Source organism: Staurois parvus, unplaced genomic scaffold (assembly GCF_062004578.1).
Source record: "Staurois parvus isolate SC_StPar_1 unplaced genomic scaffold, SC_StPar_1.0 ptg000232l, whole genome shotgun sequence".
NCBI lineage: Eukaryota > Metazoa > Chordata > Amphibia > Anura > Ranidae > Staurois > Staurois parvus.
Window position 1 is genome coordinate 4,142,920 of NW_028318028.1, and position 26,599 is coordinate 4,169,518.

At 41.2% G+C, this 26,599-nt stretch overlaps 1 protein-coding gene across 1 annotated transcript in view; it reads left to right on the forward strand.

Annotated features, from left to right (window-relative positions):
* The first annotated feature begins 2,481 nt into the window (after positions 1-2,481).
* The window catches only part of LOC149460245 (synaptosomal-associated protein 25-like), a 34,859-nt gene continuing 10,741 nt past the window's right edge, over positions 2,482-26,599 (forward strand). The window contains exons 1-5 of the mRNA XM_089679812.1: positions 2,482-2,674; positions 13,355-13,439; positions 20,119-20,160; positions 22,478-22,526; positions 24,995-25,106. Coding sequence (XP_089535938.1) covers positions 13,371-13,439; positions 20,119-20,160; positions 22,478-22,526; positions 24,995-25,106 — 272 coding nt within the window. The 5' untranslated portion in view covers positions 2,482-2,674; positions 13,355-13,370. The remainder of the gene's footprint in view (positions 2,675-13,354; positions 13,440-20,118; positions 20,161-22,477; positions 22,527-24,994; positions 25,107-26,599) is intronic.

A 26,599-nucleotide genomic window follows, 5' to 3' on the forward strand; every position in this document is an offset into this window, starting at 1 on the left:
AGTGCATCTGAATTTGTGAGTTTTTATTAGGAAGATTGGACCCACCAACCATCACTGTGGGCCCCATCTAATGGTTTTGTCAGCCATCACCTCTGATGTCAAACTATGTAGATGTTATTCACTATTAAAGAGGTACACTGCATCTAAGCACCACAAACCAAAACTGCTATTTAATTCATCTTTAATATTCAAAGTAAACTCCCCTATCCATTCATGTCTCCATTCTTTACTCACTTTGAAAAACATCCCCCTAGCATTTCTGGATGTGGCCATCTTGAATAAGGGCGGTAGCCTTTACTTCCTGTAATTGATCTTTCCTTAGCTTAGGCATGCAGTCAGGAGGGTGTACTAAGAAAACCCCACCTCTCCTCCACTCTTGAAGACTCCTGGGATGTACAGTGCATCCAGAAAGTATTCACAGTACTTAACTTTTGCCACATTTTGTTATATTACAGCCTTATTCCAAAATGGATTAAATTATTTTTTTCCCTCAACATTCTACAAACAATACCCCACAATGACAATGTGAAAGAAATTTGTTTTGAAATCTTTGCAATTTATTACAAATACAAAATGAAAAAAAAACACATGCACATAAGTATTTACAGCCTTTACCATCACACTCAAAATTAAGTTCTGGTCCATCCTGTTCCCACTGATTATCCTTGAGATGTTTCCATAACTTGATTGGAGTCTACCTGTGGGAAATACAGTTGATTGGATATGATTAGGAAAGGTATAAACCTGTATCAAGGCAAGGTCCTGGGGAAGGGTACAGAAATATTTCTGCAGCATTGAAGGTCCCAGTGAGCACAGTGGCCTCCATCATCCGTAAATTAAAGAAGTTTGGAACCACCAGGAATCTTCCTAGAGTGGGCCACCCAACCAAAATGAGTGATCGAGGGAGAAGGGCCTTAGGTAACCAAGCACTATGAAAGCGCTCCAGAGTTTCTCTGTGGAGAGAGGAGAACTTTACAAAGAACAACAATCTCTGCAGCATTCCTCAATCAGACCTGTATGGTAGAGTGGCCAGGCGGAAGCAGGGGGGAGGGCAGGAGCCACAGACCTGTATGCTTAGGGGGACTTGACCAATCCCCTGGCAAGAGGCTGGGCATGGTGACCAAGGTAACTCTTAAGAATCACAGAGCTTGGGAACAGAGTCAGGCAGTGTTGGGTGAAAGATGGAGTGAGAGGCTGGAGTGTGGAGCCTGGGAGGGCGCCTAGGGAAGAGGCCTACCTACAGGCAGATGCTGCAGAGGAGGATCTCCACTGCACCACCATCTCTAAGGGAGGACATCCTGAAGCAGGGAAGGTGCCAGCCCAGTGAAAGGCCTGAAGACAGCCACCAACCCATTAAGCTATCAGGAGAGGACAATGTGAGTATTCTTACACCCCCTGGGCTGGATAAGGGAGAGGGCAGTCAGGTAAAAAACCCAACTAGCTTCTCTTCTGGGCTGCTGTGCAAAATTGGCAGTTTCTGGGCCCCCTTGCCCAGAGATACCCTCAGTGCAGCTGGGTGAAGAGGAGGATTCATCTGGGGTCTGAGGAGGTACATCAGAGAGCTGGAATGCTCTTAAAGGAGAGAATTTTGTCCACATACAGTATGTGCATAGTTACTAAGGAGTTTGTCCTCAAGTTTGCAGTTTCCTTGGGGATCCCATACCCTCCTCAACCCCATCGAAGTTCTAAACCCCTTAATAAAATCACAAAACCAAGTTCAAGGACTGTTTGATGACTCCTGTGTGCAAAAGTGTGGAAGAAAATGCATGTTGCTTGGCTGTGCAGAGCTTTAGGGGGACCCAGCTCAGCAACTCTTAAGGGGGTAGTGCTACATCTACATATTGGTAGAGTACTGCGCGGCACAGTTTTATGTATATTTATATTTACTCTCTATGCCGGCTGTGTGTATGAAGTTCTAAACCTGAAAGTCATGAATGTTCTTTACCCTTTTAAGCATAATATATAATACAAGTAACTTGTATTGTTTTGGGTATGGTAGCTCTTTAAGACCCTAAATGACCACCAGCATTCAGAACTACTGGCTGCACTAAAGGGCTCTATGGTGACCATTAATTACTAGTCTTGTTCTCACGAGCCAGCTCCATGGAAACACGCTGCTAAGATGAAGAATTAAAAATAATACAATATGTAATTTTGTGGAAGATGACATTCACAGGTCATGTTTTCTTCACGCTGCTCTGCTTATGATGATAATGATGGTGTCCCTCTAAATAGAACTCCCCCCTCCTTTCTCTGGGAGAAGATAAATAGCCCCTCATGCTCTGCTGTCATTACACTTTCCCGCCCTATGAGGAGGATGCTGTTTCCATGACAATGTTGCTAAGACGTTGCTAAGGCTTACTGCACCAGCTGGCTGGGTCGGAACGCTCTCGGAAGGGGCTTCATTACATGTCTTCCAACAGTACTTCAGGAACATGTAGAGTTGTGGTGACGCTTTAGATTTGGTTTGCTAAGTAGGTTAAAAATTTTAACTTACATTTTAAACACATTTGGGCTGCTGAGAGGGCTTAGGTCTCTTAGTTCTGCTCCTCCAACATCTACTGCCTGGGAGTTACACAGCAAGAGCCAACTGTAACGCAGAAGGCGTGGAACTTAGATTTCCAAGGAAACGCTTCTCGCCGTCTCGAGAAGAAGATTCCAGCGGGAGCGACAGGTGGGGTGTTTGTTGTGGCTGCCAGTGTGTCTTGTTGTGATGAAACCTGTCATTAGTGAGATATTAGGGCTCATTCACTAAAGAGGTTGTAGGTGTTGCAAAGTGTTGAATGCTCACACTATAAATTTATATTTATTCACATATGAATAAATATTCAAACTGAGCAGGAATTTGCTTTGGATATGATTGCATAATTCAACTTCGTTAAGATTTTCAACTTCTTTAGTGAAATAGCCGTGGTGTGTGTTAATGTGTTGTTTTTTTTTTGTGTGTAATTTGTTTGAGCTTGTGTATCAAGGTGGACATACTTAAAGGTTTAGTTCATCATTACAAAACAAAACTGTCTAGGCTGATAAAGGGCAGCTGTAGATAAAGACAAATTGTGCAGCTTTGACCAAATTTGAATAATGCCCTTAATAGAGGTGTAGAACATTTACAGTTGTGTTCAAAATATTAGCAGTGTGTTGAAAAAGTGAATAAAGCTCAAAATCCTTCTAATAGCTTTTATTTCCATACACACAAATGCATTGGGAACACTATACATTCTATTCCAAATCAAAACATGAAGAAAAATAAATCAAATTTGTGTTGTTCCTCTAAAAAAAATTGAAGAAAAGTGAATATTAGACTATTCAAAAAAATAGCAGTGTTTGTATTCTTCTTTACAAACTCAAACATTCACTATATAAACTGAAAAATGTTTGAAGATTTTGCTTTCCTTTGAATCACTTAATGAATATTTAGCTGTATAAGCACTGTTTCTGAGAACTGCTGTACATCTGTGTTGCATGGAGTCAACCAACTTCTGGCCCCTGTGATCAGGTATTCCAGCCCAGGATGATTGGACTACATTCCACAGTTCTTCTCTATTTCTTGGTTTTGCCTCAGAAACTGCATTTTTGATGTCACCCCACAAGTTTTCTATTGGATTAAGATCCGGGGATTGGGCTGACCACTCCATAACGTCAATTTTGTTGGTCTGGAACCAAGATGTTGCACGTTTACTGGTGTGTTTGGGGTCGTTGTCTTGTTGGAACACCCATTTCAAGGGCATTTCCTCTTCAGCATAAGGCAGCATGACCTCTTCAAGTATTCTGATGTATTCAAACTGATCCATGATCCCTGGTATGCGATAAATTGGCCCAACACCGTAGTATGAGAAACATCCCCATATCATGATGCTTGCACCACCATGCTTCACTGTCTTCACAGTGTACTGTGGCTTGAATTCAGTGTTTGGGGGTCGTCTGACAAACTGTCTCCGGCCACTAGACCCAAAAAGAACAATCTTACTTTCATCAGTCCACAAAATGTTGCGCCATTTCTCTTTAGGCCAGTCAATGTGCTCTTTGGCAAATTGTAACCTCTTCAGCACGTCTTTTTTTCAACAGTGGGACTTTGCGGGGGCTTCTTGCAGATAGCTTGGCTTCACATAGGCGTCTTCTAATTGTAACAGTACTCACAGGTAACTTTAGACCTTCTTTGATCTTCCTGGAGCTGATTGTTGGCTGAGTCCTTGCCATTTTGGCTACTCTTCTATCCATTCGAATGGTAGTTTTTCGCTTTCTTCCACGTCTTTCAGATTTTGGTTGCCATTTTAAAGCATTTGCAATCATTTTCTGCACTTTATATGTTTTCCCCCCTCCAATCAACATTTTAATCAAGGTACGCTGTTCTTCTGAACAATGTCTGGAACGACTCATTTTCCTCAGAATTTCAGAGAGAAATGCACTGTAACCAGCATGTACAACACTTGCTGCCTTCCTTCCTTAAATAAGGGCAATAATTGCCACCTGTTTTTCAAAGAATGAATGACCTCACTAATAGAACTTCACACTGCTATTATTTTGAACATGCCTCTTTCAATTAGTGATTCAATTACATAGAATCAGCAGCATGCATGTCATGACTGTTGGGTCTGTTGGATTTCTATTACTCTACTACACCTGTTAGTAAATTATTTGCCATGTAGAAATATAATTTCTACAAAAACAGTGATTGATCAGGTTAGTGATGTCTGACTGCTATTATTTTGAACACAACTGTATGTACCTAATGAAGCCTGACTGGAAAACTTCTAGGACAGTGGTCTCCAAACTGCAGCCCTTTGCTTGCTTGTATGTGGCCCTTGGGGCACTATTCTTCCCACTTACCCAAAGACACCAAAAGTGGGGTACTATTTCTTTCCACTGTCACCAATGATGGGGTACTATTCCTCCCACTGACACCAACAATGGGGCACTGTTCCTCTCACTGACACCAATGATCGGGCACTACTCCCCCCACTGACACAAATGACAAGGTATTGATCCTCCTCCTACTGACCAGAGGCACTATGTAACCGTTTTGCTTGCACTGACCACCAAGCCTGAGACTTTATCTACTCCCACTGGCCACAGTCTGGCCCCCCTGAGGTCTGAGGGATAGTAAACTGGCCCTTTGTTTAGAAAGTTTGGAGACCTCTGTTCTAGGACGTTGTCAAGAGAGTCCTAGTCATTACTGCTCACATCCACCATCACAGGAGAGCTCATCCTCTAAAAAGTGTTAGTTCACCTTTACCAAAAAACTGCCTATGCAGATAAGCCACATCTATAGACAGGTAGATAGTTTGTTCTTTGGGGGGAAGGTTCAGCAGCAGGTAAAATAAACTGCGCCAAATCCATAAAGACTGGAAAAAGGAAAACTATATGGGGTTTATTTACTAAAGCTGGAGAGTCCAAAATCAGACTCCCTTCTGCCTAGAAACCAATCAGCTTCTAACCTCTGCTTGTTCAATGAAGCTTTGGCAATGAAACCTGGAAGCTGATTGGTTTCTAGGCAGAAGGGAGTCTGATTTTGGACTCTCCAGCTTTAGTAAATAAACCCCTATGTGTCACCCATACTAAGCAATAAATCCTTAATTCTATTTTCTCAGGTCCTCTTTGAATCAGAATTGAATCTGATTTCAGTTTTCCCTTCTTCCAGTTTTTTTGAATGTGGTCCAGTACAGAAAATCCAAAGCATGAGAATTACACCGGGCATACAGGACAGGAGAAGTGGTACTGTGCAGAGTCCATACATACAAAATAAGAACAGATACTGAGAATTACACCTGGCATACAGGACATTTGAAGTAGTACTGTGCAGAGTCCATACATACAGTGAGAAACTCACAATCCGCGCACGCTACCTGCACTGTATTCAAATCGCACTGCCCTTGCGATCTGCAGTGGGTGTCAGTGCAATCTTAATGACACTGCAAATGTAGTGTATTTGCCTGCACTGGATCACATGGTAAAAAAATGACCATGCAATCTGGTTGAAGTGCGGTTCCAAAATTGATGCATGTACAACTTTAGTACAATGAAGTGTGATTTGAGCCCATTCAAAATAAATGGGTCCATATCGCAACACAGAAAATTGCATGTGATTTAAAGAGGAATGTAATATGCTTCCTGTGTGATTAATATGCGATTCATATTGTGAACTGAGGCTTAATCCTAATGGCACCCCACACACTGGGAACCGCACTATGTGGTTTCCCTGCAGACCTCTTTTCTGAAAAGGTGCAGGGACCTTTCAAATGAATGGGCTGCTGTGCCCAAGCAAACACAGTCTCTGAAAACTGCATAGATGTGAACCGAACAGAACTGTTTATACTTTCCATTTTACCACAATCAAAAGGGCCAGAGCATGCCACTGGGGGCAGCGGACAGCCCAGCCCGGCTCTGGCAGACATGTTGTGGTGCTCAGTGGTGTATTTAGGTTTTGTGCTGCCCTAGGCAACACAAAAATCAGACACCCCCCTTCCCAGCGAAAGAGAGAAAGATACTCACCTTCACAGCTCTGGACAGCCCCGGGAATGACAATTGGGCTCTGCATACACCATCAAGCAGCCCGCAGCCACTCTCAGATCCCACCTGGTCCACATGCTGCATATGTCCCTTCTTCCAGGGGGCAGTGCTGCCCCCCTAAAAAATGCTGCCTTAGGCAAATGCCTTGTTTGCCTTGTGGTAAATGTGCCCCTGGTGGTGCTGACCGCTGAATCAGAGCGCTGAGGGGTAACCTAGTGAGCACAACATGGTTGCCAGTGCCAGGCTTTACTGTCAGTAGGGAATGCCATAGAGGGTGCAATTTTCTTTCCTGCAACTATAGGTTGCAGGAAAACAAATTGCCCGATCCTCCGTTAACACAGATAATGTTGATTGGGGAATCCCTCCCGCAGAGCCATTGTGTTCTCCCAGCAGGGGGAACTATCCCTGTGGGAGAATACTGCAATTATTGCTAGCGAGGATAGCCGCTGGCAATAATTGAATACTGAAAATCTGATATGCAGGTCGTACCGAAGTCGATTGATGGATCGACTTGGGTACAATCAGCTTGCCCATAGGTTGTTCAAATCTCGGGCAGTCCCTGCTAAATTGGCTGAGATTCAAACCATCTATGGCTGGCAGCCAGCTCAACACAAGCATTGGAAAACTCAGCTCAGCCTCAGTCACTTTTTGCCAGTTTCCACACAAAGCTCCACCCCCAAGCCCACATTGGGAAGCAACACTAGAAGTGTAAAGAGCAGTGGGCAGCATTTCAGGTGTTGCCTCCTCCCTCTGTGCTCAATGTGCTCAACTGCCTTGTTACTAATAGAACTGTCTGCCTGAGTCCAACAGCCTGGCGGTGAGTGTGGCACGTCTGGTGCCTAATGATCATCTCTTACACACACTTACTAGCTGCTGCATTGTTACTATTACACTTCGCCACTGACTGCTGTGTTGGCTGTCACTGGTCCCATGTGCAGCACCAGGCAGGGAGTCAGGGACACTTTGCATTTGATTTTTTTGGCAGGATATTCTGGGGGGAGATTTGAACCCCCCTGACCCCCACCTTATCTATGTTTCTGTCTGCAGATAAATGGTATGTAAATGGTCTACACCAGACTTGGGCAAATTGAGGCCCAGGGCCACATCCAGCCCTTTGATATTCCCTATCTGGCCCTTGATGCCTCCATTGTCAGTATGCCTTTAAGTGAGGAAGCTGACAGGCTCAGAGAGGCATGCTGACAGATGTCCATGTGCAGAGCTGCAAGAACTGAACGGAGAGAGCCTGAGGAGCTGATCAGTACAGTGGGGTGACTCAGTTCTGGTGGGAGAGCATTACCTAGGAGACATTTCAATGCTCTCCTGCTCCTCTGCTACCTGGCCAAGTTCTTCTTGTGTTAACACTTGCACTTTTCAGGATCTGCATAAATTCCTGCTGTACCCACTTCCGATTCTCTCCTTCTAGTCACAGTGCTTTTAAGAGGGTATTTGACAAGCAATGAGGAGGTGTTATATTGCCTCTTCACTGCCTGATTTACCCTATAATGTCACAGTACCACCCTGCAATCATGTGCATTGCACCCAGTTGCGGTGCTGCCCCATTGAACTCAGTGACAAGTGACACCAATTGTCAAACCTGATCAAACTCTGCGGCCCAAGTTAAAAATGCTGTGGCTGCAATGCAAAGAACCATGGCCACAGCATGTGAACAGCACTAGAAATGTGCACAAGGTAAAAATATGTTTGGTTTTGTATTGGATTTGTTTGTTAAAGTGTTGCTAAACCCAGTTCATCTGTCAGTTTTGAAAACAATTTTTAAAGGCTCTCATTAAAGTGTTACTAAACCCAGGACCCTGCATTCACTATATCTGTTCTCCCACAGCACACAGAACATGGAAATGAAACTATTCTAGTAAATATAAACTGCTAAATACCCTTTCTCATCAGCAGTTAGAGCAGTCTTGTGACTTCTATCAGTGTCCAGCCGAGCACTAGCTAAAGCTTGTAAAAGGAGTTTATTTCTGCTCTAGGAGGATGCAAATACCCTCACCTCTGTCTGGACAGTGCTGATTGGCCCTGTGCTGATCATATGCACTCTCCCAAGAAAAAAAAAAACAACCTCTCTAGCAATACACACTAAATTGAGCATGTGCATGCCTACAGTTCAGTCTGGAGATAGGAGGTGGTTGCTTGAAAAAGGGGAGGAACAGAGAAGAAAGGATCAAAGAGACTTTTTACACAATGCAGAGGATTAACCCCTTAGGTTCCACATTGAATATAACAAGCATGCTTTACTGCATAGGCAGACTGATTTTACTGTTGTGGGTTCAGAATCACTTTAAGTTAACCATTTTGTTTCATCATATTGATTATGTTAGAATGATTAATTTTCAGAATTAATTTCGTATATTCGGATTCATTTTGTATATTCATTATTTTCAACTTGATTAGACATTACAATTTTTGAATTTGGCTATATTTGTTCTATTTTTTCTATTCTATTGTATTCTTTTCTATTCAATTCTACTCTATTCTATGCTTTCATTCTATTCTTTTCTATTTTTATGCTATTCTTTTATTTTATATTCCCTTTGGTTTTATTCTATTCTATAAAGCAGCCCACATAAGAATCATCATCTTATTTCATTTTTTTTACTTTACATTTTTTTTGCAATTATGTTTGAATTAAAAAATGAATTTTAATAAAAAATTTAAATAATTTGCTTTGTTATAATCCCAAGCTTGCCCTTTGAGCCCATGAGGCACACAGAGCGTGGCTTGGCGCTGCCCCCCACTCCCTTCTCGCTGGCTGTGATTGACAGCAGCGGGAGCCAATGGCTCTCACTGCTGTGTCAAAGCCAATGAGGATAAAGAGAAGAGGGGGGGGGGGGAGCTGCTTGCAGAAGGTTTTTTACCTTACTGCATAGAATGCAGTAAGGTAAAAAATCTTCTTCTTTGGAGCCACTTTAATTGCCCACCCTTGGTCTTCACCTATAGCAAGGGCATTATTCAACTTTAGTCAAAGCTGCAGTTTGTTTTAATCTGCAGACACCTCTTATCTGTATAGGCAGTTTTTTTGGGGAAAGGTGAATTATTGCTTTAACCCTTTCACTGCCAGAGCCTTTTTTTTTTTCTGTTTACATGTTTAACAATTCATTTTAGGCCTGAAGATTATATAAAACCCCCAAAACATTATATTGAATTTTCTAAAAACAGACACCCCAGAGAATGAAATAGTGTAGTTCCAATTTTATATATCATATGATATTAGGGGGGGAGCAAACTTTTGAAGTGGATTTTAAGTGCTTGGGTGGAACTTTAATTTTTTACACTTGTGTTTTGTGATGAAAAAAAAAGCTTTTAAAAAAAAAACACATAAAGTCTCCAATTTGATGTATTTTTTGGTGACAGATTCTCTTTGATGAGACATCTGGGGTCTAAAATACCTCTGATGTCTCACCTGTTCTCCAATGAAGCTGATGGAATGCAGATCGCAGTCCATTAGCTTCTTGCCTGGCCATTGGGGAAATTGACATGGGGATCTTTGCAATAGTGCAGGAAGTGTGCACAAGACATGAAAGCTTTGGGTGCAGCACAGGAAGAAACTGCAGGAAGAGATATACTGATTTCTGACTTAAAGCGAAATTTCACCCATTCTAGCAAGGACCTCTCCCCTGCCTCCTCCTCTCTCTCTCTTAGGGCTGGTTCACTTATGTTCGGTGTGTTTTGGGCACATTTTACATGCATAGGAACAATATGATTTAATTCTATATAATGTGCATTTTTATAAAAGCACATCCAAGATGCAACAAGCAGGATTTTTTTAATGCACTGTACATAAAACACACAGGTGTCTGGAGCATGGATAGGGTTGGGGTTAGGGATGAGCTCAACATTCAGTCTGAACACAGATTTGGACTTAAATTTGCCTGTTGGGCGTTCATCCACAGAAGGTGGCTGGCTATACCATAGCCCCAGCTGGAGATTTGTACATCCATGTTGTACAGCATGATTTGTGGCTGTCAAATTGGGACCAGAGGCTGTGTTCATGCACCTGCTGCATCCCAATAGACAAGCATGGGATTGTCTGTATGTAGATACACAGAACACCTGCGCGGTCCTTTGCATGAGTGTATGCATAGTTATGTCCGTGCGAATGAGACTTAACTATGTATGGCCAGCTTAAGTCTAGTTTTTTTTCATTCATCCTGCAGGCTAATCGATTTTTCTATCCACATAAACAAAATTTCCCCTCCTTCCCGCTGGGACATTATATTCTGACAGAGGCATCCACAGCTGATTGGTTGCAGCTGCTGCCTTTTTCCAGAATTTTCCAACATGTTCTGTTGACAAAAGTCCAAATGTTCAACTTCTGTTGAATGGGACAGCAACGCACTGACTGGATTTTAGCTGGTCCCTGCTGAACCGGCTGAATTTTGATTGGGGTATGGCTGGCTTTGGGAAGCATCTAGCTATATAGGACAAATAACTACAAGGGTTGGACAAACGTTATGGAAACACTAGGTAAAAGAATGAAATTGTTACCCAATATGGTGTTGGATTGCCTTTGGCATTCAAGATGGCCTGAATTATCCTGGGAATTGACAAATATAAGTCTTGGATGGTGGATCATGGAATCTGATATCACTCTTCATACAAAAATTGTTCCAGTTCTCACAGAGATGCCAGTGGTGGAAAAAGAACCCAAACCTTGTTTTTCAAAATTGCTTATAGAGGCTCTATAATATTGAGGTCTGGCAACTGCGGCACCCAGAGAAGGTGCGAGACTTCATCTGCATGCTCATCAAACCACTATTTGGCAACACCAGCTGTGTGAATCAGAGCATTATTGTCTTGGTAAATGGCGCTGGCTGGCACATGGTTAGCCAAAATTTGTACATACTTGCTGGCAGTGACTCTACCTTTCAAGGTGATGATAGGTCTGCAGAATACCAAGATATGGCTGCCCAAACCAAGATTGTACCACCACCATGCTTTACCGTTGGCACAAGACAGTCCTGGTTGTAAGCTTGGGATGGTGTTCGCTATGTGTAAACATGTCCGGTGGTTCCGAACAGTGTGAAGCTGGATTCATGGAACCATATTACAGTCTTTCATTGATCGGTAGTCCATGATTTATAGGTTTTGCACCACTCTCTTCTCTTCTGAGCATCAATATTGCTCACTAGTGGCTTGGCAATTTCCGTTTGCCTGTGAATGTTTTGTTTATGGAGTTCCCTCTGCATAGTTTTTGTGGACACAGACTTTGTAAGACTGAGATTGAGCTCTGCAGTCACTTTTGCAGCAGTTGTTTTCTTATTCCGGGTCACAATCCTGGACAATGCCCTTTTGTCTCTTTCGGTCACTTGACCATGGTTATGCTTATCAGAAAACGTTTTCCCATAAACTGTATGTAGCACTACTCTCGTGAAGGCCGCTAAGTTTTCAGATACCCCTAAGCTCCATATAGTCAGGCAACCTGCATTTTCCACACTTGCATCCACAGTCCGTGAACAGTCCATGAGCTTGATTTTTGTTATTTTTTGGAGATATAACTTGGATAGGGTAATAAGGATCATGGGATGCCCAATTTTACTGAATCAATGCACACAGACAACTTCCTTCCTATTTACAGAAAAAGATTGTGGACTATTCTTTTCCTTGAAAACCGTCAGTCTTTTTGGATCAGTAGCAACTGCCCCTTACAGACTGGGGACTCGCAGCCCCCTTGAAAGTTAGCTTAGCCTGTTGCAAGCTACATGCAGAGATATCTCCTCTCCCCTGTAGAACTGCTCCCCTCTCCACAGCCTGCAGACACTACCAGCCCGTCCTAGCTGCTCTGAAGATCTCCCATGTCAAGGATAAAGGATTAAGCACAGCACTGTCCTTTGAAAGCTTGCTACATGTGGCAGTCTCTCCCCCTGTAAATCCCAGGGTGTGCCGATGTACTCACTCTGTCCTGTTTGCTCCTACTGCTCCCAGGCCTTGATCCTGTTCATGCCACACTGCTGAATGGACCGTCCTGAGCTATGCCGAGCCCAATCTGGAGGCCAGCCCCCCTAGTCATAGGGGACTCTTCCCAGGCCAACGACAGTCTTCTCAACACTCCATATTAAACTCGATCCCCATGCCAGCCTGACTCTCCCATATTTATGGGTTGGTCCACCACTCTACCAGGGCCTACAAACCTAGGACTGGTTAGACTCCCACAAACATGCAGATTAAGTCTCCACCTCTTCCGCCCACTGGCTTCTGAAAGGTTCCATGGTCCTCCAGAACCAGGGGGAGGGCATTGAGTCCCAAACTGTTAAGCCATCCAGCTTGACCTGCAATAACCCAACCTTAATCACCGACCCACACAGTTACCATGAGTCATACGCAATAAATTTGCCTACACTATTCTAGTAGCACACTAGAGGGCGCTACATGTATATGCCGTCATAACCTTTGATACCGTACCAAATAAATTGGCAACTTCAGTCATAGAGGCACCAGCTAAGCAGCAACAACAATTTAAAGCTTAGTAAGCTCTGATATGACTCCGCATTACTAACAGGGCACGCAGTGAATGACGAAAGTGAGGTTTCCCACCTGTTAGCTAGGTGTCTCATCACACAGTGGAATCAATAGAATTCTGCTTTCAACGCAAAACATGTCATCACTTTTACACTTGCAAATCATGTAGTGTTTCCATGTTTTTGTATAACCCCCTGTACATGTAATTTGTCCCTTGGGGGCAGAACAGTGCAAAACAATTGTAAAGATTGTTCTTTAAGCCCATTCTGTGTTGCCTTTTTGCTTTTTTTGTGTACAAGTAACTTTTTAAACTCATCCTATTTCCTTTCATATCTATTATTTTTATTTTTATTTTTTTATGTTTTATCTCCAGTACAGTTTAGACTAAGATGGAGAGTAAGGGGAGATTCGATAGTGAATTGCGACTGAAACAGCGTCTGGATCAAGTCACTGATGAGGTGAGCGACAGCTAGTTGTGTGATATGGTTACCAAGCACAGGCACTATACAGGGTGTCCCTAAAGTCTGGACACATAGGAAATATCACTGTATGTGTATAATGTATCACTATATAAGCTCAACAGACCTTAACCCCCTTGACTTTGTTTTTTGCGGTATGCTAAAGGAGAAAGATGTACTCAATGAAAATCACAGATCTGAATCACCTGAAGGAACGCACTCTGAATGAATGTGCTCATATTGACAGAAATGTGGAGTTACTACATTGGGTTCATGTGAATCTTGGAAAACTTTGCATCACAAATGGTGGCAATCACATTGAAGATGTTATTGATTAACATTTCAATGAAATAAAATGTTGACAAATGTATTGAAATTTATTGAAAATATGCATTTTGCCCATGTGTCCAGACTTTAGGGACACCCAGTACTATGCCTGAATATTTTTGACACGTTTATAGATGATCCAACTAGTTTGCCATTTGTGTTAAATACCAATAAGTTATATGCCCTATGGTAAAGAAATTTAGATTGACATTAGGCAAACAGAAATTGGCGCGTTGGAAAATATCATCATCCTTATTGTTCTCTTTTTAACCTCCCTAGCGGTATGATTATTTCAGATTTTTGGTACTGAAAGCGGTACCATTATTTTGCATGGAAATATGTAGTTTTTTATTGTAGGCTGTAATTTTTAGGAATAACTCACTGAAATCTGTCCGAACAAGAGTCTATTAAACATCCCGGGTATGATAAAATTTGAAACACGAAATCATACATTATAATTTAATAAATAATCATAAAGAATAATAATATAATAATAATACATTTAATTCAATAATATAATCAAACCAAAAACACTGACGCCATGGACTTTTCTAAGTTTCCAGACAGAAAGAACAGCCAAAATGCAGACAGGGGACGGGACAAAGCAGTAGGGACAAAATGTATGTGAAATGGTTTGAAACAGCAATGTTTTACTATGAAAAATTCATTTAGAAAAAATTACATTTTTTAAAATTTTAAAATTTCCCGCCGGTTCCGGCGCCTGTACGTCCCGACATCACAGGGACTGGAACACAGAAGCTGGATGCCGGCATCGGCCGGAGGAGATGGCCTGGGACGCTGCAGGGGACACATCGCGGGAGCGAAGGACAAGGTAAGCTCTGCAGGGAATCCCTATGCAGCGCCGCATGGTAAGCCCGAGTGTAGCTCGGGGTTACTGCTTTTGGTACTGAAATTTTACCCCGAGCTACACTCTGGAATACCGCTAGGGAGGTTAAATGCTCTAATACAGTTTCCTGTCTGTGCAATTCTCAGTTGGGGAAGCTGTATATTCTTATGGAGAGGCACTGCTTTACTGTTATAATGTTCTTTAATCAGATTAACAGACATGTTATGCTTTATAAGGCTAGGTGCACACTGTCACGGCTCTGATAGCTGCGTTTGCAGGGCAGTCCATTCATTTGAAAAAGGTTCCTGCACCAATTTCAACCCGCAGCGTCCAGGAAATGCAAAAGCACCATGAGATATCCCCCGGGGCTCCCGCATCCGCAAATGCGCTGCGGTTTTAGATGCATGGGAGTGCCATTAGGAACTAATGGTAGCCCTGCACGTCCATAAAGAGCAGTGCGTTTTGGCTGCAGGTGGTTGCAAGTGCGGGAACAGCTGTGATTCCCGAACCCGGAACCACCCACAATAGTGTGAACCTAGCCTAAAGGGTAATTTTCTGCTTTTTTGTCAAGTTATATTCTAAATAAATAAATAGATTCATAAATAAATAATTGATCTATACCCCAAACTGGTAATGGTCACATCCTATGTGTCTAATACCTGCCATATTTAAAATAGAAATACAAAAAAACTAATTTTTTCTATTTTTATTTTTGTATATAGTGAAATAAAGGTTAGACTTATTATTATTATTATACAGGATTTATATAGCGCCAACAGTTTGCTCAGCGCTTTACAATATAATGGGAGACAATACAGCAACAATACAGTTCAATACAAGCAGGAAAGAAGGGCCCTGCTCCATGGAGCTTACATCAGGTCTTCACAGCAGTCCTGGGCTAGGTAGGAGGGCAGTTCTATAGAAGCATAGGAATTCTTCAGGTGCAAAAACTCATGCAAAGCGTAACGTATTGAGTGTTTACAGGAACTTCTACTAAAGTCTAAAATGGCCAAATATGCTAAAACAAATGTATTTTTTTGTGCATAGATCGACTGAACATACAGGTTTGAACAGGGGCAATTAGAAAAAAAATGGGATTTTGCATGTTAGTAGACATGTGCAATTTGTTTCGTTACCAATCTAAATTTGGACAAATTATTTGTTATTCAGATGTATGCAAATGTCTGAATAACAACAGTAATGAATTTCAATGAATCAGAAATAAATTATAACAAAACAACAACATTAATTTGTTTCATTCGGATGTTTGAGGCACCCGAAATAACACATGATCCAAATTGATTCACTAATGGCTGGTTAAGGAGTGGCTGGCTGGCTGTCATGTCTTTAACAACCATGACTCATCAGCTATCAATGGGATTCCCTTCTGAAAACAGAATGTAAACAATAAACATGACTGTGGAAAAAAGTGGGTTGGGTTCCCCTCCAAAGACCATACCAGACACTTATCCAAGCATGCAAAAAAATGTCAAAAGTAAAAAAAAAACACACAGTTTTTGATAAGTCCTTTATTAACACCCCCCCCAATCTGGTAGTCTGTTACCAGTTTATAAAGTTCAATGTATATTTAAGGCAGATGCCTAAGGTATCTGTTACTGAGTTCTCCTTCTCTGGGAGATAACTGAGTGATACATAGGAGATGATGAATACTGTCCTTCCTAGGATTTTCTGGAGCTTATCTGTTATTGATGGAGTCTATCGGATTTAGTGTATCCCTCTGTGTTTAACATGTGTTCATTATCCTTTTATCTCATGTGCTAATCTATTTTAATACTGATGATAGTTATTTGTTTTGTTCTGTCAAAACTTCAATAAAAATCTTTTGAAAGTAACCCCCCCCGCAAGAAAACCCCCGAAATGTCCCCCAAAGGAGATCCAACAAAACTTTGCCCACCAAACACAATGCGTTCTGTCCAGGGACACACTCCAAATGGCAGGTAAACACGGGGCGAGGCCACCCGGTGACATCACCAGGTGACCCCGCCACATTTCTACCTGTCATTGGGTGAGTGTCTCTCCACAGAACATGTCACCGACAGAATGACAGGGGACGGGGTCACCTAGTGATGTCACCAGGTGACCCCACCACAATGAGTTCCCCCATGGATATGGTTCCCCAGACCATCACTGACCCACCACCAAAACAGTCATGCTGAACGATCTTACAGGCAGCATAACCTTCTCTGCGGCTTCTCCAGACCCTTTCACGTCTGTCACATGTGCTCAGGGTGAACCTGCTCTCATCTGTGAAAAGCACAGGGCGCCAGTGGCAGACCTGCCAATCCTGGTGTTCAATGGAAAATGCCAGTCGAGCTCGAAGGTGTCGGGCAGTAAGCACAGAGCCCACTAGAGGATGTCGGGCCCTCAGGCCACCCTCATGAAGTCTGTTTCTGATTGTTTGGTCAGAGACATTTACTCCAGTGGCCTGCTGGAGGTAATTTTGTAGGTCTCTAGGAGTGCTCATCCTGTTCCTCCTTGCACAAAGGAGCAGATACCATTCCTGCTAATGGGTTAAGGACCTTCTATGGTCCTGTCCAGCTCTCCTAGAGTAACTGCCTGTCTCCTGGAATCTCCTCCATGCTCTTGAGACTGTGCTGAGAGACACAGTAAACCTTCTGGCAATGGCAAGTATTGATGTGCCATCCTGGAGATGTTGGACTATCTGTGCAACCTCTGTAGGGTCCAGGTATCGCCTCATGCTACCAGTAGTGACACTGACCCTAGCCAAATGCAAAACTAGTGAAAAACAGAAAAGATAAGTAGGAAAAAAATGTTAGTGGCCTCCACCTGTAAAACCATTCCTGTTTTGGGGATCGCCTTACTGTTGCCCATCTAGTGCACTTGTTGTTAATCTCATTAACACCAAAGCAGCTGAAACTGATTAACAACCCCCTTTGCTACTTATCTGATCCCCTGCAGATTTTGTAAGTTTGCCCACTTACAAAGAAATGGGTTTATAATTTTTATCATAGGTGTATTTTAAATGATAGAGACAGAATATCAACCAAGAATCCAGATAAAACACATGATACAAATGTTATAAATTGAGTTGCAGTTCAGTGAGTAAAATAAGTATTTGATCCCCAAGCAAAACATGACTTAGTACTTGGTGGAGAAACCCTTGTTGGCAAACACTGAGGTAAGACGTTTCTTGTTGTTGGTTACCAGGTTTGCACACATCTCAGGAGGGATTTTGGTCCACTCTTCTTTACAGATCTTCTCTAAATCCTTAAGGGTTCTTGGCTGTCGATTGGCAACTTGAAGTTTCAGCTCCCTCCATAAATGTCCTATAGTATTAAAGTCTGGAGACTGGCTAGGCTACTCCATTACCTTAATATGCTTCTTCTTGAGCCACTCCTTTGTTGCCATGAGGGTATGTTTTGGGCCATTGTCTTGCTGGAAGACCCATCTATGACCCATCTTCAGTGTTCTGGTTGAGGGAAGAAAGTTCTCATTCAAGATTTTACAATACATGGCCCTGCCCATTGCCACTCAGTGCGGCAAAGTTGGCCTGTACCTTTAGCAGAGAAACAGCCCCAAAGCATATTGTTTCCAACTCCATGCTTGACTGTAGGGACGGTGTTCTTAGGGTCATAGTCAGCATTTTGCTTTCTATAAACACAGAAAGACGGGTTAATGCCAAAAAAGCACAATTTTGGTCTCATCTGACCACAGCACTTTCTCCCAATCCTTCTCTGAATCATTTAGATGTTCATTGGCAAACTTCAGATGGACCTGTACATGTGCCTTCTTGAGCAGGAGGACCTTGCGGGTGCTGCAGGATTTCAATCCATGACGACTTATTGTGTTACCAATGGTTTGTTTGGTGACTGTGGTCGCAACTGTCTTGAGATAATTCACAAGCTCCTCCCGTGTAGTTCTGGGCTGATCCCTCACTTTTATCATGATCATCCTTACCCCATGAGGCAAAATATTTCATTGCGCTCCAGGCTGAGGACAATTGATGGTTATTTAGCATTTATTCCTTTTGAGAATAATCGCTCCAACAGTTGTCTCCTTCTCACCAAGCTTCTTACTGATGGTCTTGTAGCCCATTCCAGCCTTGTGAAGGTCTACAATCTTGTCCGTGACGGCCTTTGACAGCTCTTTGGTCTTGACCATGGTGGTGAGGTTTGAATGGAAGAATGAGATTCTGTGGACAGGTGTCTTTTATACACATAACGAGTTGTCATTAGGAGCACCTTCTTAAATTGACAGGACTAATCTGCGTACCACATGAGCACATAGCCAGTCTGTGGGAGTCAGAATTATTGTTGGTTGGTAGGGGATCAAATACTTATTTTACTCTCTGAACTGTAACTCAATTTATAACATTTGCATCATCATTTTGGATTTTTGGTTGATATTCTGTCTCTATCATTTAAATACACCTATGATAAAAATGATCATTTCTTTGTAAGTGGGCAAACTTACAAAATCTGCAGGGAATCAAATATTTATTTTCCCTACTGTATATATTGGTCTAGAACTATTTTTAAAAGATAAAGAAGCTTTGAAATGTAAAGTAGACTGGGGTTACAGATAAATGTAATTGGCAGAACGGTATCTTTTTTCCAAGGCAGGGAAGACTTATTGTACAAAACTGAATATATAACCATCTGTATGCTAATAAAATTAGTCTTCATTAATGCACTATTGAACAAGTAGAAGGTGTAAAAACCTGAACAAAGTAGTAAATTATTAATTAGCATTATTGTCATTTGTCAAGAGAAATAATTGGAGATGGATCACAGTGGATGGGAAATGTGTTCAGCACATAATTAGAATGTCTTATCTAGAAACCTGGTGTCACCTAGTGGCCATAGATTTATATTACACCTTCCAGAGAAATGTGAGTCCTACAGTTAGACCTTACCAGTCCTTAAATGAAAATAAAGGAAAATAAAGCACTGGTGTGGTGTCAGCTATCCATTATCTAAACCAACGTCACTCATTTAGACCTCATAAGGGTGATGATGTCCATATAGTGCAAACATGCCATTTTTTGCAGTGTCTCTAACTTCCAGGTGCTATGTGCAGGAAACCCATTGAGGTCTAATGGGAAGCAGTGGCTGCATGGACACAGTCGCTTATCCTAATGTAACAGGTATGTGAGTGCAGGTGAGTGGCCCTGAACGCAGCAAGTGTCTATGAACCTGGGGGTTAATGCAAATTTATGCAAAACTAAACTATTTGCTATATTGAGGTCAGCACATCAGCCCCCCATATTCACTAAGTTGACCCCCACTGGCCTAGATCTTCTCATTGAGGTTTACACGATCGACATGTATTTTGTCAGCAAGCTCAGGCTGGTCAATGTTCGCATGTTAAGTTAAAAATAAGAAGGTTAAACAATCTGCCAAGAGCCTTGAGCCACACTGAGTGATACATATTCATTTTAGCTCTGGAATAAGCACTGATAGAAATGTTTGTGTTGTATAGAAGGATCCAGAGTTCTTATAACCCGGACATTTTCTCTTTTAGTCTCTGGAGGTTACTCGACGCATGGTGCAGCTAATGGAAGAGGTGAGACCCTCAATGGCTGATTAATATGACTTGATGATGGGGTGATGCCATGTTACTGCAGGAAAGATTGTTTTTTTTTTTTTAATTACAGGTACTTATATACTGCTATCAATTTTCTTATAGCTTTACATATATATTGTACATTCACATTGGCCCCTAACCCTCAAGGGGCGTACAATATAAGGTCCCTAATTTACATTCATACATACACATATTAGGGCCAATTTAGACAGGAGCCAGTTAACCAACCTGCATGTCTTTGTAGTGTGGGAGGAAACCGGAGTACCCAGAGGAAACCCACAAAGGGAGAATATGCAAACTCCAGGCAGGTGGTGCCGTGGTTGGGATGTGAACCAACAACCCTAGTACTGCCAGGCGGAACCATTTAGCCACTCTGTTGCCCATTTTATTTATTTATTTATTTCAGGTATTTCTATAGCTAACAATTTATGCATCACTTTAAATTTACATTGTACATTCCCATCAGTCCTTGTCCTCAAGGGGTGCACAAGCTATGGTCCCTAACTCACATTCACACATACACATACTAGGGCCAGTGTAGTCTGGAGCCAATAACCTACCAGGCAGGTAGTGTCAGGGTTGGGATTTGAACTTACGATCCTAGTGCTTTAACTTTAATTTTCCACTCGTGAATGAGTTGTGGGCATCACCTTTAACCACTTCCCGACCGGCCGCTGCATATAAACGGCCCGACGGTGGCACACAGGGTCAGGTGGCCGTTTATAAACGGCCTCCCTGCACCCTGCTTGTGCACGCTCCCTGGGAGCATGCAGCACCGCGATTCGGTGCCCGCTGTGTCCTCCGGACACAGTGAAACACCAATCGTCGGACGGGACCTCTGTACGAGGTCCCGATCATGTGATCACTGATTGGCCAATCAGTAATCACATGCAAAGTAGTAAGCAAGATGTCACTTGTGACATCATTGCTTACTACGTGTGAAATCTGTGAATGATCACAGAGGTCACATGGTACAAGGCTATTCACAACAGCCTTGTACCATGTGACCAGCTGTCACCAATCACAGCTCACTCAGTACTTCTCAATGAGTGCAGGAATGCACACAGAGAGAAAGAGAAATGATTGCTTTTACATCCTATATGGGTGTAAAAGCAATCAGTATAAAAAAAAGAAAAAAAATCTTCATCACCCCCCACAAGTAGTACAGTGTCACCATGGTGACACTGTACTGCTAGGGTGACAGTATGTAAAAAAAAAAAAATAAAAAAAAAAAATAATATAAACATGTAAAACAAATGTTTAAAAATTATAATTTTTGGTTATAAACTAATTTGTTTTTTTGTTTTTTTTACTAAAAAGATAACGGAATAAATTTTGGCAAAGATTTATGATGAAATATTATTTATTTGCAAAATTTTATGAAAAAAACACTTTTGTTCAAAATTTTTGGACTTTTTCATTTACATAGCAAAAAAAATAAAAATCCCAGCGGTGAATAAATATCACCAAAATATGCTTTATCTGTCTCAAAAAAATGGTAAAAATGTTTTTGGGGTACAGTGTTGCATGACTGCGCAATTGTCATTCAAAGTGTGATAGCGCTGAAAGCTGAAAATTGCCCTGGTCAGGACGGGGGTAAAAGTGTCCGGTCTGGAAGTGGTTAAAGAGGCGCTTGCCCGCCCACTCCCCTTCCAAAAACAAAAATGCAGTCAGCAGCTACAAATACTGTAGCCGCTGACTTTTAATATTAGGGCACTTACCTGTCCAGGGATCCAGCGGTGTCCTCACCCTGAGCCGATTCTTTACTCAGCTATCGCCATCTTGACTAAGGGAAAGCGGCTGTGAAGCCTTGCAGCTTCTCAGCTAGTTTCCTACTGCACATTCATGAAGCGCGCTGTACTTTATGAATGGCCTGCGGTCTTCTGGGACCTGTGACGTGTCCCAGAATGCTGTAGAGGAAGGGGGGGGCGAACTTCTGGGTCAGTTTACCGTGGCGAACTGAGCCAGAAGTGGGATAAGTGGGGTTTGCACATTAAGGGGGAGTGGTTGAGGGCAGTAAAAATGCAGCACAACTCCCTATTTTTACCACCCCCAAATGAAAAGCCCTTAGAGAGCCTTAGAGGGTTACAGAAGAAGTGCCAAGTGTAACATGGATCTGGATAAACACATATACAACTCTGTAATGTCAGATCCTTTTCTAGGCTGCCTTTTTTTTTGTACGATGGCTCCATCAAGAGCTGAGTTCACTAGCTGTTAACTCCACAGTAGTCCAATGATTAATTAGTAAAATTAATTATAACATTTTTTTTTTCTTCATGGCTGTGTTTCCTGACAGAGTAAAGATGCTGGAATTCGGACGCTGGTGATGCTGGATGAACAAGGAGGTGAGGCTGCTGGTCTGTAATAGGAGGAGATCATACTACGGAACTCAACAACCCACATCTATGAAATCCATGTATAGCTCTCAGCCTACCCTTCATGTTTCCTTCAGTAACTTCCTACAGGCTCTCACTATCCATTTGGTGTGATATGTATTTCCAAAAGTAGATATTTTTTATCAGTGCAAAGGACTGCAAAGACGAGATATTTTAACTGTAGAATAAAATGTTTATCAGAGGAGAATAAAATATGTTTAAACAAAACCTACAGAAAAAAAAATCTCTCTATATATATTATTTATTCATATAATTATAACATATAAATATAATATTTATATATTCATAAATAATTAACTAAATTTATAAAATGAAATACATATCATATAAAATATATTAGAACATTTGTATATTTCTAAATATATATATATATATATATATATATATATTCATAAATATACAAATGCAATACATTATATGTATTTTACACACACATATATATATATATATATATATATATATATATATATATACATGATTTATATAATTATAATTTATACATTGTTATTATTATTTATTAATCACCCACCACCCTGATTCTTGTTGTGCCAAGTCATTGTGCCTGAGCAGCCAATCACCAGGCCCAACTGCTGTTACATGGGGGTAAGCGTGTAAAGCAGGGTGCAAGTATTTTTTCATTTAATTGATTAAATTATTGATTGATTGATTTAAAGACAGATGTACTTTAGCTATTTGAAGGTCAGTATGCAGTTGCTTGCAGTATATTATAGATACAATTTTGGGGGCTCATCTTTGCTTCACATATAAGTGTGTTGCTGCCACCTTGTGGTGTGTTGGCAGTACTACTGTTTGAAATTTTACACATTAATCCATTGACATATCAGCAATTAGATATCATTTTGGTCAGTAGGGGATTCTGTGGTCATACGTGGTGTGTATACCTGTGGTGCATGTGGAAAATAATATTCATATAAAATGTATAGATTGGCTTGCTTTTTCATCAGCTGGGTGGAATTTGTGTTAGAAGCTGTCCTGGCCCGTGAACATGTTATATACCTTACAGAGATGACTTGTCAGAATGATTGGTAAGATTTTTATCCTTTCTTGTGAAGTGATGATTTTATCACCAGCACACAGAGGGGTTTTCATTTAAGCAGAGATCAGACTTTGAAGGACTTGGCCAAAATTACAACTTATTTTTGGATGTATTTTTTTTAATTTAAACTAGAAATGGCAAATCCAACTATAATTGTTATGATCTGTTGGTGGAAGGAGGTATTCAATTAATTAATCTGACTGCCATTGGTGGGGTCAGGGTTAGCATTAGAATATGTTGAACTTGATGGACTTCAGTCTTTTTCAGTTCTAGGTACTATTGCAGCCCCTCTATACCCCCATACCCCGGACTCAGATTAGCAATCATCATTAGTATATTCAGGAGATGTCCTCCAAGAGAATATACCAGCTTTATCTGGGACTCCAACCCTGCTCCACACTCCTCAGGAGCAACTTTAAATTCCTTTCTTTTCAGGCTTCCCCAGAAAGGCAAACCTAGTATACATTTCAGATAGGCCTCTACCAGGCAAGCAGGGCCTGAGACAGCAGCTCCATGTGTTCCCACCCTAGATTGGAGCCCAGGTTGAAAAGAGCTTGCAGCAGTTCACTCCAAATAGTTATAGCCTCACCCAGCATGCACCACTGGCACAGGAACCCATATGGAAGAAAAATATACTTGAAAAATATTATATATATATATATATATATATATATATATATATATATATATATATATATATATATATATATCCTGCATGTTGAAATGTGTTTTTATTACAAAATAGATGAAAAATACATGAAAAATATTTTTAAAAATACATTTCAAATATACTGTATGTCTTTAAAAATACAAATCTACATTTTTGGACCCCCTATACCCCACCAGTACTTACCTCTGTGGATGACTAGCTTTCACTGCCCATGCAGCTGGTGCAGCAGTTTTGGAATATGAAAGCCATAGTCTTCTTTCTTTAGGAATATCGGGACAGATCAGAGCAATTCTGATTGGTCAAGCACTGGCCAATTAGAATTGCTCTGATCTGTCCAATTGTCCCTAAGGAAAAAAGGGGCAGAAGGCTTTTAAATCCCTGGACTGCTGCATTGGATGCATGGTGGGCAGTGAAAGCTAATCATTGACGGAGGTAAGTGCAGTGGGGATGTGTAGTATGTTAGTTCACCTTTTCATTTTTTGTGAAAAGTTGAACTTACACACTAATCATTCTCTCAATTATTAATATTATCAATCATTTATTCCTCTATCTACAATCATTTATTCAATCAAGCAATCATGCTATCTACAAGCATACAATCAATCAATCAAGCATTTTGTATATCTATCTTCATTCATATAATCAATCGGTAAAACAATCAACCATATTTTCTATCTTACATGATTTCAGAGCAGCTAGAGCGGGTTGATAAAGGTCTGGAGCAGATTAATGAGGATATGAGAGAAGCAGAGAAGAATCTCACTGATATGGGGAAATGTTGTGGACTGTGCTTGTGTGACAGGTAGGTGTTGGTAGTCACAACTTACCATGTCTATGTTATTGGTGTGTGCTGACTTGAGAACATCACTAAAGCCAGCCATACATGGGTCGAATTCTGAAAGAATTTTCTTTCGAAAATCTTTTTCTAAGAATTTTTGTTCGAATTTAGCAACATTAGTGGGTCATAGAAACAGCTTATTTTCGTGCTACCATTGAAATTGAGTGATCGGGCATGTTGGAAAGTTTTTGAAAAACGAAAAGGAATTTCAAATCAATGATAGAAGAATCGTGCGAGAAATAAAAACAAAAAAGAATTGAGCGTGAGCTGTGACCAGGAAAGAAAAGAAAATTCTTGGCCACGAACATTCTTTGCTGTAAGAACATTGAAGGTTTATGCAGGTCATACATGAGTTGAATTCTGAACAAATTTTCTTTGTATCAATTTTTTTCTTATCTTCGGCATTTGTTTCATATATTCATTGGTCCGGGTGGATTCAAAAAATTTTACAGTTTTTCTGAAGGATTGCTATATATATTATCGAATCAGATGAATTCGAATTTGAAGGATATTATATTTTCTTACCTTAGTAGTCCAACCCACCAAGAGATATGGCATGAGCTGATTGGATAATATCATATGCGTCTAAATTAATGAATGGCACAAAATTCAGATCCATTCGTTATCCAAATCGGATTTATGGAACAAATTTGAAAATGTAATTAATTTCCTCATTGGCCCAAACTACTATCGCATCATGTGATGTCATCCGAACGAAACAAATGCAATTGTTAATTTTATTACAACTTTTTTTGGGATTCCTTGATATTCATTATTGTATAAATCCGAATCTCTGAGAATAAAACATTTTTGACCGAAAAATTAATCGTAATGAAACGAAAGGCACGTGTCTGCTATGGGCAATGTTATTATCCAGCCTTAAAACTCCTTTATTCCTCTGCATATTTTTCAGTGAAACTTCAGCCAAACATGCCCAGATCCAGGGGGGGGTGGTGGGGTGGGCTATAGTTGTGCCCCCCAAAACCAACCCTAACCTGCCACTATATTTCTAGTTAGTATACAACCCTAACCTGCCACTATACTGCCCAAACCTGCCACTATACTGCCCAAACCTGCCACTATACTGCCCAAACCTGCCACTATGCTGACCTAAATTGACACAACACCACCCTAATCTAATACTTTACTGCCCTAGCTTGGCACCATACTGTCCTTGACTGACACTACAGTAATCTCAGTTATGCATTGTGTGGGGAGGAAGAGCTCTGCTGCCCCCCTGTTCTCTGTCCTGCTGACCTCCTAACCTCTGCCCCCCTGACATTTTTTACTGCACCCCTACATCGGACAGGCTAGATCCAGTCCTGCAGTCAAAACTCCTTTTAGTTTGAGTTGAGAGTGTTCAGTTTTTTTTATTGCTGTCTGTGTCCCTATCAAGGAGACTTCCCCATTGTTCCTGCATGCTTACTGGGAACTCTGGTGGAAATGTCACATTACAA